General features: G+C 51.5%; 1 protein-coding gene across 4 annotated transcripts in view; it reads right to left on the bottom strand.

The window, feature by feature from the left end:
- The window catches only part of MROH1 (maestro heat like repeat family member 1), a 110,280-nt gene that overhangs the window by 50,220 nt on the left and 44,352 nt on the right, over positions 1-15,708 (bottom strand). For 3 of the 4 annotated variants that reach the window (XM_084620629.1, XM_084620627.1, XM_084620628.1), the window contains exons 14-23: positions 11,958-12,068; positions 8,328-8,472; positions 8,148-8,188; positions 7,282-7,423; positions 6,180-6,232; positions 5,168-5,275; positions 3,833-3,952; positions 2,393-2,515; positions 353-499; positions 148-174 (exon numbers count right to left, since the gene is read on the bottom strand). In XM_084620629.1, coding sequence (XP_084476755.1) covers positions 148-174; positions 353-499; positions 2,393-2,515; positions 3,833-3,952; positions 5,168-5,275; positions 6,180-6,232; positions 7,282-7,423; positions 8,148-8,188; positions 8,328-8,472; positions 11,958-12,068 — 1,017 coding nt within the window. The remainder of the gene's footprint in view (positions 1-147; positions 175-352; positions 500-2,392; positions 2,516-3,832; positions 3,953-5,167; positions 5,276-6,179; positions 6,233-7,281; positions 7,424-8,147; positions 8,189-8,327; positions 8,473-11,957; positions 12,069-15,708) is intronic. The other variant, XM_084620630.1, reaches the window with a different exon arrangement.

Genomic DNA, 15,708 nt, shown 5'->3' with positions numbered 1-15,708 from the left:
CCCTGCTGAGAGCACTGCACAGAGACCCCAATCACGAGCACTGGTATTTAGTAAGCTAATAGTCTCCTCTCTAGAGTGATCAAACAGAGAGACAGAGAGAGGCAGGCAGAGCAGAGAGTAGGTCAGATTTAATGCCTCACACTGTACCTTGGTTTCTACCTTTATTCCCAGAACCTGAACAAGTAAAAGAAAAACATGTTAGCAAGGTTAGCAAACACTGAAGTGAGCTGCCTCCTCCCAAGACACGGCATGAGCCCCTCCAGGGGTTGGCATGGGCCCTTTCAGATGCAGTATTTGCACACCCAGCTAGGCTGTTCTCACTCGTTCACATGCACACAGGCAGGTCACCTACCTTGGTGTCAAAGTAATGGAAGATGTTCCTAAGAATGTCTGCTTCAATTCTGGACAGCACGAGTTCTTTGGGGGCATACCTAGCTACGTAGCCATAGCATAAGATCAGGGTGCTCTTTATCTTCTCCGCTTCATTATCGTTGCGGTCCTGAGACAAGAGATAGGAAAGAAGCTAAAGAAGGAAATGACCTGTTGGGCCACCCAGTCCCTCTCCATGATAAGGCAGGACTGGTCCCCTTGGCCAGTCTGTCTGTGGTCCTGGGATGGGACCTCCACACAGGGGGTGGGGCTCAGACTCCTGGTTCCCTTTGTATTATTTTCCTGTCCATGCTGCTGTTTGCAGCTCCCCTGCAGATTTCATTACCATGCTGTTTACATGCCTCTGCCGGAGTAACGTGGTTACCAGACATGGGCCAAGAGAGGTCTGTGGCATTCCCTAGATTGCCTCCAGCGCCATCCTGTGCAGGACCATAAATGGAGTGATGCTAAATAGCCACCAGTTTGCAGAGCACATGAACCCAACTTGAGAGTATCCATGTGAGAGACCGGCTGCCTATGAGAGTTCGGGTTCTGTGCACTAGAATTACAGTCAGCAGGGTGGGTTAGCCAGAGAATTCTTTCCAGCTGCTGGCACTTTGCATGCCCCATACCAAACTAGAAAGCTATTCTCTTGCTTCCTTTGCGAACACTTCCGCCATGTACTGCCCTCACTTTGCTCTGCTGTTACATGCACGCAAGGTAAATATTTGACAACTGTAGTTTCTGGTGATTGCCATTAGGTGGCACACACTGATAGCCTGCCACAGGTGGGTATGTCGGTCACTCCATGGAGAGCAATCTACTGCCCTCCCAATAAGTGCAAATTCTTGGTTTGCCATAGTGGGCTGAGTCAATGGTCTGAAGCAACAGTTCTCAGACTGGTTTGTTTCCTAGGGGGCTCCTTTCTCAAGATGACCTCCTGAGGTCCCTTCCAACCCTGATAGTCTATGATATTCTATGATTCAAGAGGTTTCACAGTAGGATGTGGGGGCTGGGGTGATGGGCCTTACACAAGGTGGTCAGGAGAGCCACTGTTCTAGAGGGCGGTCAGCTCAGAGTAACCTTGGAGGGTCGACTCCCCAGCACAGCTGGGCCCCTGGAGTGAAAGCATTGCAAGTTCCCCCTCCCAGCGTGGAAGAGCAGTGACCCTTCACAGGCTGCTCTTTACGAGCGGAAGAGCTTCTGCGTCTCTGCAGAGCGGCTTGGCCCCCGTCAGGACACGGCCCTCCTGCCTCAAGATGGGTTCCTCCCCCCAACCTCATACCCATTATACTGTGTGCACCTTTGACCAGAATCAGACTATTGACCCCTAGCCTGGGTCCGTCTGTTGCATGTGAAGGGCCCATAATTTGGGCCCAAGGGGCACAAAGCACAGTGGGGGCGAGGGCAGGAGACTATTCTGCCACCTTCCATCGGCAGCCACCACACCTCTCAGGACTTAGACATTAACCAGACCTTGTCAAGGGGGGCAAGCCCAGGCCAAGTCCACTCTGCACATCCCTGTGCATCGGACTCCCACCAGAGACAGGGACAGTGCAAATGCATTTAAGGGCAGGCTCTGGCTGCCAGCTCTTGTGCACTCCCTAGTCAATAGCTCCCCTTTGGGGACGTGCGAGGCTACGGCCCACACATGGCTCTGAACAGGTAACGCACTGGTGTTATTCACCATCCAGCCTCGACCTCTCAGGAGACTCCCTATTTGGCGGATACAGACACTGAAGCTGTGGCTTCTCCAAGGCCTCCCAGCAAGGAAAAGGCAGAGCTGGGACTGGAGTTCATAGGAGGTCCCAGTTCCCAACCCTCTGCTCATTCCACTCCTCCCTGCAGCCAATGACACTCCTGTGAGAGCAAGGGGACTGGGCAGCCCCCGTAACATTCCCTTGAGACACAGGGGACTAGGCCTGTTTAGTGAAGAGCTGCTCAGGTGTGGAGATCTGACTGTGTTGGGGCTCTGGAAGCACCTACCCCCATCACCCCACTCCAGGTTACTTGGCCCTTTTACCTTGAAGATACTGAACAGTCCCACTGATTTTTTGAAGATGTCGGATTTGACAAAGTCTTCTAGTTTGGCCAGGGTTTCGTCCAGGTGATTTATTGCACAGATCCCAAAGCTGGAGGCAAGTCCCTGGAGGATGGGGAGAGAGCTATTAATTCACCAGCCCTGACTGGCCTGTTCAAAACACAATTCTTGGTGGTTTAACACCAGGCTTTCAAAGCGTGCTCAGCTGACAGCGGGCTTGGCAGTTTACGCTCTCCACAGAGCAGCGGCTCAGATATCTTCATATGGGGACGCAGCTTGTGAAAGGCTCTAATCTTTGCATACAGCCAAGCCACTCAGAGCAAAGTGGAGTCTCTCATGTAGTCTAAATTACTAGAGGAGTGAAGCTTTGGCCTGCCTAGCAGACCCTAGTGGGTCATGACACACCTGGCCACCCAGGCTAGCCACATCTGTCAGTATAAACAAGCCAGCTATACTATGTTCTCCAGAAGTCACATGAGTTTTGCTTCCCCAGCAGACAGACAGGAGCAAATTCAAGGGAGTCCAAATCTACTGGGAATCAAAAGCAACTTTAGCAGGTTGCCTTCCGCATCATAACTCCCCACACCAGGTAGTCCAGCAAGTTGGGCTGAAACTCCATAAACCGTTTATTAAAAACTGGCCCTTACTGGATCAGAGCCAGTCACCATTAACTTATGTCTGTGCTGCCCTTAAACATGACTAGATGCAGGGGTAACACTCACCCCGATACATCTGAACAGTGCAAAGTAACGCTACATGGCAGCTTACGATAGCGACAGAGAATCCTGTACCCGGGTGACAGCTCAGGGGAACTTCAGGGAGCCCATGTAATCACCAGGGAAAGAGACCACCAGAGGCAGGCACCCCAGGGCTGGTTTCCTCTCTCACCCAGAACACTGCGGCACTAGCAGCCAGGCGCTAACATGGTTTAAGGTATTACTCTGTGACTGACCCAGAGAGCGTACCTCTTGGGAGTTCAACCTCTTCCCGCGGTACCCCATATTCCTTGGATCCCCCTGTACTGAGCCAGCCTGTTCCAAACTTCGCTTCTTTATGTAGTCTGGCAAGCACCACTCCCCCCCCAGACACTAGCTGGAGTGGGTAGGGAGACAGCTTTAGGTCTCAAACGAGGCCATGCGCTAAGAAGGGATCGTTAGTGTGGCACTGGGGAAAGGGTAGGAAGCAGCTTTATCTCCAGGCCACATCTGCCTGGCCATTGAGTCTTGGGCCAAACCCAGAGGGAGACATGAAGAGGTGGAATAAGCTGGTTATAGAAGTGCCTAGGGGGGCAGAGGGCGGGAGCCCGCACTAGTCTGTCATTCAGTGGGTGTGTGACACACAGAAGGAGGAGGGGCATGCAGTGGGGAAGCCCCCTTCTCACTAGAGGACATGGTGGTGCTGGCCCACATGCTGTCTCCTCACCTCCCTTTCTGCTTCCTCCTGGTACCTGGCTGTTTCAAGCAGCTCTTGAAGCTGCTTTTGCACCACATCCTTGTTCGAACAGACCCCAAGAGCTGTTCCAATGCACTTATACAGGAAGTTCTGGAAGACAAGAAGAGGAGCATTGTGTTCTATGGAACCAAAACACCAGCAGAGCCCTTGGGAGAGCAGACATCACCCATGGCCTTCCACTCAGCCTCCAGCTACCCTGCAATGCAAGCCACGGCTCAGGAGATCATGTATTGACTGTACGGCCCAAGTGCACACATTGCTCTGACCCCTCTCAGCACCCGAGACTCCAACTGGCCAGTTTTACTCTTGCAATAGAGCATTCCCAGGCACAAGGGGAGGACAGGATGGGACCTTGCACAGGGACAGAATAGGACAGGACACAAGAACCCAGGGTTCACTGGCGCCAGAAGGGAAGGCGTTGCAGGGTAGGGGTCAGGCAGGAAGCAGCAGCGAGCTTAGGCTACAGCAGGGAAGCTGCAAGTTAAGTTTTTAGCTCAAACAGTCCAGACGCTAGAACCAGCTGCTCCCACTGCAGCTAGCCCGTGGCACGTCTAGCCACTCCATGCACACTCCAACCCACGCCTGCCATTCGGCTGCCGCTCTTGGGGGGACGGGCCCGCGCACGCACCGCTCTCGAAAACCCCAAACTCGGCCAGCCCTGCTTCAGCACACTAGGACCACAGCAGAGACAACTGGTGCAATTCATTAACCCCCCTTGGCGGCTCTAGGCTTCCGCTACCACATGTACACAGGAGACTCACGTCAGCCTCGGCACCCCTCACTTCCACAGCCTCACCTCACGTCTCTCCTCCCACGACATTTCTTTCTTTCGTGCTCTTCGCTGCCCAGGAGGGCCAGAACCTCGGTGACCCTCAACACCGCACTGAGGCAGACCCTAAATCCTGCTCTGTTCTTCTCCAAAAGATCGCCAAAGCCACCCACTCCTCCCTGGCTGCACCCATGAGATCCTGGCTCGCTCACGCAAACATGGACCAATTCGCCACAACTAGAGTAACTGAAATGTTGGGCGATTCCTTGACTCAGGGGCCCGAACGCCCCTCAGAGGCGGCGCACTGCAAGGCACTACCGTGGTGACACCGCGGCCGCCACTTCTTCCAACGGCGCCTAGAATCCACGTCATTGGCTGTATGCGGCAGCTGACCAAGATCAGCCCCAGGCTTCCCCATCCCCTCCAGCTGGGCCTGGCTGGGAGCAGATGCTTCCCTCTGAATGCCAGAGTACCCAGCCCCTGCACCCCAGCCGCCTCCCCAGGGATACAAGCCCAGGAGGACGGCGACGACAGACCTTCTCGGAGGGAAAGCCATTGTAGCTGCTCAGCTGCTTGCACATTTCCATGCTGAACTGACAAATCCAGGCGTCGTCAGAAATCGCCGTCAGCGTCTCCCGGAGGAACTGCAGGGGAGAGAAATGGAGAGAACGGATTTCTATTCAGAGCCTCCCGGCGTGTGAGGAGAAGAGAGAGCCCCTGCCCAAGTGCTGGGCGTGTTTAAGCCTCTATTTAAAGCTCAGAGCCTAGAGTGTCTGAATTCAACACACACGCAGAGATGGAGACTCCCGAGAGGCACCGCTAAGACAGACGTTCAGAGCACGGGGACGCATGCAGGCTCCACTCTGCTGAATGGAGGCAGGGCCCCAGAGGTTAGTGACTGTCATTATCCGAGGCCGGCCCAGCTAACTCTACTCTGCCTCTCAGCTATTTCCTTCCAGCTCTCAGCACGAACACTGGTGCTGCCTTGGAAGGAGTCTGAGGGAGGAGGAGGAGGAGGAGTTCTTCCTGGAGAACAGCGTGCTGCCTCTTCCCGGAGCAGGAGGAACCCCTGCACTAGTTCCTTGATTGCTCCAGGCCTTATTTTAAACTTTAACAAATCCCCTGCGCACACACTGTTCTGCGATTCGTGCCCTCTGGCGACCCAGGAAGCCTAGAGAGGAGACGGCTCGGGTACTTCCCCTACCAGGCCCTGCCTGAACCCATCAGCAGCTACGCTAATCTGAGCCCCGTCATTTGTCCGAGCCAAGACGTCTCTTCAGAGCCGTCCGTGGCGACTGGGGACACACAGCTGCCTTGCAGTGGGGGCAGAGGTCCGGGTTCTAGGCCTACAGCCTTGCACATGGCGTAAAGGCACGCTCCCTCTGCCGCACTGACCCTCAGAGGAGGCTCAACGGCCTCTTGAGCAGACACAGTGTCGCCAAGTGCTCCAGGCTGCATTTGGGACCCCCCGACCCTGCCCCCCACGCGTGCACCCCCACACACCCCCATTAACAATACAGGCTATTACACCCCTTTGAACACACTTACCAAAAGCAGCTTGTCTTCCCACTCCTTCGGGGACAGGGATTTCTCCGTATTTGCTACAAGAAAAACCAAACCCTTCGTGTGTGTCGGTTTCTGATCAGCACCCTACAAAGCACAGAGCGCAGCAGGCAAAACAGGCTCTCCTGGGGATCGGAGCCAACGCTCCAAACACAGCCATGGACACGTTACTAGGTCTCACAAGGAGGCTGGTGTGTAAATGCAGTGTGGAGAGGAACCCAGTTAAACTGTGTGTTAAATCAAAGGTAAGTGCAATATTTTGGGAGACCTAAATGGAGTCCAGTTATCAGTTACAGTGGCAATAAGGGTCATTAAATCAAGGTGCCAACTGAAGAGTTTGCAAAGAACATGAACTTACACCAAAGAACCTCTGCGCTTTTTGGCATGGCTGGTCACACTGCCCCCACCCCACTGGTGGGAGCACTGAGATTATTTCACTGAAGTGTCCCTAGCCTCTGTTTGCCAGAAGATGGGAATGGGCAATGGGATGGATCACTTGATTCCCTGTTCTGTTCATTCCCTTTGGGGCCCCTGACATTGGCCACTGTTGGAAGACCGGACACTGGGCTGGATGGACCTTTGGTCTGACCCAGTACAGCCATTAGGTAAATGGAAGGATTAGCTAAATGCAGGAATGGCATTGGCCTTGCAGAAGCAGCAGGGATCAGAGGATGTGTGTAGCCTTAATTGGCCAAGTGTTTCTCTTCTGTGGTTTTCTAGACTTTGCTCCTCAAAGCTCCACAGGCTTCAAGGTGTGGCTGGCCTCCTGATGCCTGAAGGCAGGCTTTTCCGGGATACAGCACTGCACACCAGCCCCGTGTGACAGGGCAGGAGGGCTGCCTCCTGGAAGCTGCACATCGAGGCTGCTGTCAGAGGTGGGAGACAGCCAGCCAGAGCAGCTCGTGGGTTGTTTACAGTGATCTGCATGGCCTCTTCGTGTTTGAATAGTTACAGTTTAATGCTGAGTAGTTCCAGACTGCTGCTCATCCCCACAGTATCCGAGTGCAACAGCGCACCTCAACAGCAGCCTTTAGATATCACAGGCCTCTGAATAAGACTTTCGCTTGTGGCCCCATTAATGCCTTACCTTCCAAGTGCTCTACTAAGGGGGGAATCTTCTTATTCCACAGCTGGCCCAGCATGGGATGGATATTAAGGTGCAATACATTCAGTAGACGCAGGGCAGCTGCCCCCCGACCGTCTCCTAAATATGGCTGTGAAGACACAGTCTGGGGGAAATGGGGCAGAAGAGAATTACAGCAGGTGAATTCACAGTTGTGTATATAATTCCTGTAAGCACTGGAAGGCTACAGAAAGATGTGGAGGTTAAGTATAGCTTCGCTCCCCTCCCCGAACCCAGCACAATTGCTTTAGCCATCATGGAAACACCAGCAGCCAGGACACAAGCATGCAGCTGACAGAGGGGAGACAGGATGTTTTGCCAAGGACGTGGGGGCAAATCCTGTTTCCTGAGACACGCTAGAAAGTTCCCAATATCAAAGAGTAGGGGGGCCTGGTTTTAAAGAAGCTCCTGGGTAATATTTCCAAGAGTGCCCAAGTCCCATTTTCACAGATGATGTAGGCACATGGAACCCCAAGTGCCTAAGTCACTTATGAAAACGGGACGTTTCTGAAAGTATTTCCCCTTGCTCATAAAAGGGCCGACAGACTACAGAGAACTCTATCAGTAGAAAGGACCCAGCTGCTGCTCCCTGGATCACAGCACGTCCATCTCAGATTACAGTGATGACAAGAGCGGTAAGGCCATAGGAATGATTATCCAGGCTTTTACAGCACCCCTGGCTTGGAGGCACCAGGGCCTGGGTAGTCGGGGGGCACTAGTACCAGGGCAGACCATTCTCAGCCTGGTCTTCCCACCCCCTCCAGGGAAGAAAATGCTGCCTTCTTTCAGTACAAAGAGAACCCAGACAGACCAGCCCCAACCTCACTCACCAGCAGCCTCGCCATTAGAGCACACGGCGATGGCAGGTTTGCTACAAATACAGAAACAAGTGTCAGATGGGAAACTTGCTCACCTAGAGCTTGAGCACAAGACTAGACGCTCTGGATGCTCAATGCTTCCTGCTGAAGCAGGCACAGAATCTGCCCAGGAGAGCAGCTGCCGATACAAACCATGTGTGTCGTAGTGGATGAGGACGGCATTCTCTCCCTCCTCTTGTTTCTTTGTAGCCAGGTGCATTAAGCTCCTGCATAGGGGGGTCAGGGCACCGGTGAACTGTATGGGGGTCACGAACTCCAAGAGATACGGCCAGAGAACCTGCGGAGAACAAGTCAATCATGTTTGTCTAGCACAGGAGCGGGCTTTTTGGACTGAGGGCCGCATTGGGTTTCTGAAATTGTATGGAGGGCCGGTTAAGGGAGGCTGTGCCTCCCCAAACAGCCAGGCATGGCCTAGCCCCCACCCCCTATCTGCCCCCCCCTCACTTCTCGCCCCCTGATGGCCCCCCTCTGACTCCTGCCCCATCCAACCCTCCTTGTTCCCTGATGGCCCCCCCATGGACCCCTGCCACATCCACTGCCCCTGCTCTCAGTCCCCTGACCACCCCCAGAACCCCCACCCCTAACTGCCCCCTACCACCCTATCCAACCCCCTCCAAGGATTTTAAAGACTCCTTATTGAGGTTGCAGGAACAAACCATCCTGATGTGTAGAAAGAATAGTAAATATGGCAGGCAACCAGCTTGACTTAACAGTGAAATCCTTACTGATCTTAAAACTCAAAAAAGCAGCTTACAAGAAGTGGAAGATGGGACAAATGACCAGGGAAGAGTATAAACATATTGCTCGGGCATGCAGGAGTGAAATCAGGAAGGCCAAATCACACCCGGAGTTGCAGCTAGCAAGAGATGTTAAGAGTAACAAGAAGGGTTTCTTCAGGTATGTTAGCAACAAGAAGAAAGTCAAGGAAAGTGTGGGCTCCTTACTGAATGAGGGAGGCAACCTAGTGACAGAGGATGTGGATAAAGCTAAATGTACTCAATGCTTTTTTTGCCTCTGTTTTCACGAACAAGGTCAGCTCCCAGACTGTTGCACTGGATAGCACAGCATGGGGAGGAGGTGACTAGCTCTCTGTGGAGAAAGAAATGGTTCGGGACTATTTAGAAAAGCTGGATGAGCACAAGTCCTTGGGGCTGGACGCGCTGCAACCGAGGGTGCTAAAGGAGTGGCGGATGTGATTGCAGAGCCATTGGCCATTATCTTTGAAAATTCATGGCGATTGGGGGAGGCCCCGGATGACTGGAAAAAGGTTAATGTAGTGCCCATCTTTAAAAAAGGGAAGGCGGTGGCTCCGGGGAAACTACAGGCCAGTCAGCCTCACCTCAGTCCCCTGAAAAATCATGGAGCAGGTCCTCAAGGAATCAATTCTGAAACACTTAGAGGAAAGTGATCAGGAACAGTCAGCATGGATTCACCAAGGGCAAGTCATGCCTGACTAATCTAATTGCCTTCTATGACGAGATAACTGGCTCTGTGGATGAGGGGAAAGTAGTGGACATGTTATTCCTTGACTTTAGCAAAGCATTTGATAGTCTCCCACAGGAAGTTAAAGAAATATGGGCTGGAAGAATGGACTATGAGGTGGATAGAAAGCTGGCTAGATTGTCGGGCTCAACGGGTAGTGATCAATGGCTCCATGTCTAGTTGGCAGCCGGTATCAAGTGGAGTGCCCCAAGGGTCGGTCCTGGGGCCGGTTTTATTCAGTATCTTCATTAATGATCTGGAGGATGGTGTGGATTGCACCCTCAGCAAGTTTGCAGATGACACGAAACTGGGAGGAGAGGTAGATACGCTGGAGGGTAGGGATAGGATACAGAGGGACCTAGACAAATTAGAGGATTGGGCCAAAAGAAATCTGATGGAGGTTCAACAAGGACAAGTGCAGAGTTCTGCACTTAGGATGGAAGAATCCCATGCACCGCTACAGACTAGGGACCGAATGGCTAGGCAGCAGTTCTGCAGAAAAGGACCTAGGGGTTACAGTGGACGAGAAGCTGGATAGGAGTCAACAGTGTGCCCTTGTTGCCAAGAAGGCTAATGGTATTTTGGGATGTATAAGTAGGGGCACTGCCAGCAGATCGAGGGATGTGATCCTTCCCCTCTATTCGACACTGGTGAGGCCTCATCTGGAGTACTGTGTCCAGTTTTGGGCCCCACACTACAAGAAGGATGTGAAAAAATTTGAAAGTGTCCAGCAGAGGGTAACAAAAATGATTAGGGGACTGGAGCACATGACTTATGAGGAGAGGCTGAGGGAACTGGGATTGTTTAGTCTGCGGAAGAGAAGAATGAGGGGGGGATTTGATAGCTGCTTTCAACTACCTGAAAGGGGGTTCCAAAGAGGATTGCTCTAGACTGTTCTCAGTGGTAGCAGATGACAGAAGGAAGAGTAATGGTCTCAAGTTGCAGTGGGGGAGGTTTAGGTTGGATATTAGGAAAAACTTTCACTAGGAGGGTGGTGAAGCATTGGAATGGGTTCCTTAGGGAGGTGGTGGAATCTCCTTCCTTAGAAGTTTTTAAGGTCAGGCTTGACAAAGCCCTGGCTGGGATGATTTAGTCGGGGATTGGTCCTGCTTTGAGCAGGGGGTTGGATTAGATGACCTCCTGAGGTCCCTTCCAACCTTGATATTCCATGATTCTAACCACCCCTTCTCCCTGACCGCCCCTGGATCCCTAGCCCCTAACTGCCCCCCCACCCCCCCATCCAACCCCCCTTCTCCTTCCTGACTGCCCCCCCTGGAAACCCTGCCCCCATTCAACCCCACTGTTCCCCACCCTCTAACAGCCCCGACCCCTATCCACCCTCTGAACTCCCCTGCCCTCTATCCAATCCCCCCCACTCCCTGCCCCGTTACCGCGCTGCCTGGAGCGCCGGTGGCTGGCAGCGCAGCTGCACCAGGACAGGCAGCCGCGCAGCACAGAGCACCGGGTCAGCCGTGGTCTGCCGCCCTGCCGCAGTGAGCTGAGGCTGCGGGGGAGGGATGACAGCCTCCCAGGCCAGGAGCTCAGGGGCTGGGCAGGACAGTCCCGCAGGCCGGACGTGGCCCATAGTTTGCCCACCTCTGGTCTAGCACCATTCATGCTTCACAGGAGTGTGATAAGATCCCTGCCCAAGGCACTGAACTGAAAGGACTCCGATAGCCCCATGAGAAATGCCTGACCACAGGGATTGGCTGGACGGGAAGAGGAGGGGGGGTTTCCATTGAGGGACACCATCCATGTGGCATCAGAGGTGGAAGAATAACTAACTGTCTGAACATTCCCCTCCTCTGACCCACCAGCTCTCTTTTCAGGAAGGACAGAGCCCTTCAAGTTGGCTGGCACCTTGTACACCTGCTCTGAACCCGGATGCTAATGGACATCAAGGCCTTCTCATCTTCCACCACTTCACAAACTCACCTGAGACAGTTCCTTGTTCAGAGTTTACAAATCCAGGTGCCCTCAGCTTAGAGGAAAGAGAAACTGGACTCTGTCACCAAACGATTCAGTGAAGAGCCTATTTGTTCTCTTCTCCGACGAGAGAGCAGGGAGATCTGTCCCTGGCTTTGGAACTGCAGCAGTCTGGACTTGCCTAAAAGCAGGCCTGACAGCAGATTGTGCAGGCCAAACAGCACCCCCCGGCCAGCTCTTACCAAGTGCATTAACACTGGCAATTCCCAACTCACGCACTTGGTAAGGCAGGCAGTACAGGGTACGGACCGAGTTCAGCCCCAAGCAGGGAGCGACAGTACTCCACAGACTCACCTCGTCCATCCTGTCGACAGTGGTGCTGATGAGAAAGAGAGTATTGATGCTGATGTTCTGGACGCTGTCACTAGTTAAGTCATCAGCTTCTGGCGTCTGCTTCCTGGGTTGCTGTAAGGGAGCACGAACGCAGGTTAAGAGAGGAGCACAGCTGTGATCAGGCCCAGGAGACAGTGGGCAGGCAACAGAGGCCAGCTCCCTCTCCCCTGGGGCTGTACCATCACCCCCTCCCCACACCTACACAGGCTCACATTTTCCAAGCCATCAACACAGCATGCTCAGCAGACAGCAGCGTTACTCTGGGATCATGACAGGCCTCTGCCTTCCCTGCCCCATGCTATTTTGACTCCTTGCACATCAGTCACCTTGTCTCTGGAAGGAGCTGCAGGCTGCCCTCCTGCCAGATTGCACCCATTTTACTGATGGGGAAGGAAGCACTGAGTGTACGGCCTTTTTGTTTATTTTTAAGCATCTGTGTGTTAGGATATAGAAATTCAGGCCTGTCTGTAAAGGCCTGTACTCTAAGAATTTAGGAGTATTCTTATCACTTGGCAAGTTATAGAGGTATAAAAGAATCAAAATTACTGTCTGCTGGTGTAAGGTCCTTCTCTTACTGTGATAGTCTGAGGCCCTGTTCTTAGGCTAAGATCTTTGGCTAAGTAACAGAGGCAGCCATAAGCTGGGAAGTGACCGGTCACCTCCTCACATTGAAATAATGTGCTATTGGGCTGTTAGGAATACAATCCTGTCCTGATAATGCCTGTGGCCTCCAAAGAAAGGGAAGTGCTTAGAAGATGTAAAAGGAAACAGTTTGAGACCATCCTGTCTGGCAATAACTCACTTATCAATAGGTGGGATGTGAAATCCTCATTTCTGTGTTGTTCTATCATTGTGGTCCCCATTTCCCTATTGTTTGTCTGTACAATCTGTCTGGTTCTGAGATTGTTTGTTTCTGTCTGCTGTGTAACTAATTTTGCTGGGTGTAAATTAATTAAGGTGGTGGGATATAATTGGTTACATAATCATGTTACAATATGTTAGGATTGGTTAGTTAAATTTCAGGAAAATGATTGGTTAAGGTATAGCTAAGCAGAACACGTTTTACTATATAGTCTGCAGTCAATCAGGAAGTGGGGGGATGGGAAATGGGAGTGGGGAAATTGGAATCATGTTTTGCTAAGGAGGGAATGGGAACAGGGACACAGGTAAGGCTCTGTGGTGTCAGAGCTGGGAAGGGGGACACGAAGGAAGGAAACTGGAATCATGCTTGCTGGAAGTTCACCCCAATAAACATCAAATTGTTTGTACCTTTGGACTTTGGGTATTGTTGCTCTCTGTTCATGCGAGGACGACCAGGGAAGTAAGTGGGTGAAGGAATAAGCCCCCTAACATCTTGGTGCCGTGACTTGGATGCATCGGATAGGTGAGTGGCAGCCTGTAAGTCCCCCTCCCCAACAGTCCGGGCAGCTGCTTGGAGGGGGTATTGCGAACTCTCCTGATGGTAGTTGCAGGTTCTGGCAAGCCAGGGTAAAGGATTTTTTGGATAAATGGGTAAGGAAGAACCAGGGCCCCTACCAGGTGCAGGGGTCACCCTGGGATGAGATTAAAAAGGAAATGGAGGCAGTGTTAGGGGACCCAGAGGGATGGGAGGCGGCTGAGGAGCCCACCCTCCTTTGGTATACGGGTAGTGGAAGAAGGTCCCTTCCCAAGGGGACTGGATGCCTTCTAGGGAAAGGAGGCACTTCAGTCCCCTTGTGAGCGGTTTGAAGTAAGGGCAGCATTATGGGAAGCTGCCAGGAATCTTTCAAGTTTGTTGCTGCTCCAGCAAGGGCTGCTGAAGGGTTGTAAATTAGTTAGGGGTTGTTACACGTGATTTGGCACAACAGGGTTTAGAGTCCAAAGAAGAGTTAACAGACTCCCTTAGAGACTGGAGCGGGACTAGGTCCTGGGGGAGTGGAGGGGGGAGGGAGTTTCAAAAGTGCAGAATGGCAGGGTTTGCAGGAGCAGGTAACAACCCCCACTCTTCTCCCAGAGCCAGGATGAGAACCTGGGGATAAGGGTTTGCAACTGTTTCAACCCAGGGAACCTACCCTTGGCTCAGAGCTAACGATGTCCTTTTCTTTTCTCTCGGTTTAACTTAATTTGCTGCTGGTAGCCTATACTTTAAACTGACCTGACAGGCTTAATTGGTTTCTTGCCATCTCTTCCCCCTCCTCTCCCCACCCTGGTCTTTCCACACTTTTGTTCTTCTGAAGTTTTAATGAAGGGTACTTTGGATACTTATGTGAGATTTTTGGGGGGGTTTTTGGACAAAGCATGAGGGAGTTCTGCTATATTCCACTGGAATTTTTTTTTTTTTTTTTTTTTTTTTGGAGTAAAAGATCCATGGGCATCCATGGAGACAAATGTTTTACTGCCTCTTTGAACAGTCTCAAGGCGAAGACAGCACAGGTTAAGGCAGCTGTGTGGCAATAATTGTACTTGGTGGCTGAGTTGTTACAGACAAATTGCACCACCTTAAAGAACTGAATGTAGGAGTAAGTGAGTGAAAGGTTAGAAATAGCTTTTGCAAAAATTGATGATACAGGGTTTGGGGGAAAATAAACATTTGGGAGTTGGGGAAATGGTAAAAGGTAACTGTTGTGAAGACGTTAAAAGAGTGACAGTTGTGGTGTTACAAGAAGGAAGTTTTTGTTTAATGATCAAACCCAGTTATATCAATGTAACTGTGTGTGCAACTCTGTGCAGTCACATTGGATGGAAGCTTGGTAATTAAGTTATCCCAGGGGGTCAGGTAGAGTGGCTACCACCACCACTAGGCTTCTGTCCCCAGAAGCCTTTACAGCAATTTTGAGGGAAAACGGGCCCTTTTCCCGCAGAAATGGTCTATAAAGGGACTGCTACCGGCAGCAGGAGTAGAGAGAATCTGATCAAAATTATTTGACTATTGGGTAATGTAACCAAAATCACTAAAGGATGTAAGGGGTTTCTATTGGAATTTAACTTGGCTGCCCCTGGTTGTGTCTAGTTGTACAAGATGGGAGTGTAATCGGGGTACACTTGTGTAAAAAAGAATAATCACAGCGCAAGGGATGTTAGGCAAAAGAGAATTTTATGTGCGCACAGGAAAAGGAAAAGGGGAGGAATGATAGGAACACTGAGCCTTGGGGTAGCTCTGGGGGATCAGATTGTCACTTTGGTGGGTGTGCATAAAAACTCTGTGGGCACGGGCGATGCAGTTATCCCTTGTGTAAAATTAATATGGCTAATATGTTGTGGAGGTTAAACTATGGAAGGAATGTGCATTTTCCCAGGACGTGTGCAGTGTATATTGGAGAAGGGGTTTAAAAAAACACCACGCAAACAAAAGATGGTACTTAATTAAAATCCTATTAGGGCTCCAAAAGGAGCCACAATAGGTTGTGCTTTCTTTTTCAGATCTGTGTGTGTTTTGGAGCAGGAGATGAAAGTGGAAAGTAATCAGAACTCTGGTGGAAGTAGAATGTGTCCCTTTTAAGACAGTCTGAGCTGTTAATAGCTTTGGATCCAAAAGCAAGCCAGAAAGCCTCTGTGTAAATAGGTTTCAGAGTAGCAGCCGTGTTAGTCTGTAACCGCAAAAAGAAAAGGAGTACTTGTGGCACCTTAGAGATTAACAAATTTATCAGAACATAAGCTTTCACAAGCTACAGCTCACTTCACGAAAGCTTGTGCTCAAATAAATTGGTTAGTCTTTAAGGTGCCATAAGTACTC

Source organism: Lepidochelys olivacea (assembly GCF_965140295.1).
Source record: "Lepidochelys olivacea isolate rLepOli2 genome assembly, chromosome: 2".
Lineage (NCBI taxonomy): Eukaryota > Metazoa > Chordata > Testudines > Cheloniidae > Lepidochelys > Lepidochelys olivacea.
Note: the sequence above shows the minus strand (reverse complement) of the source record. Positions and strands in the feature narration are given on the sequence as shown.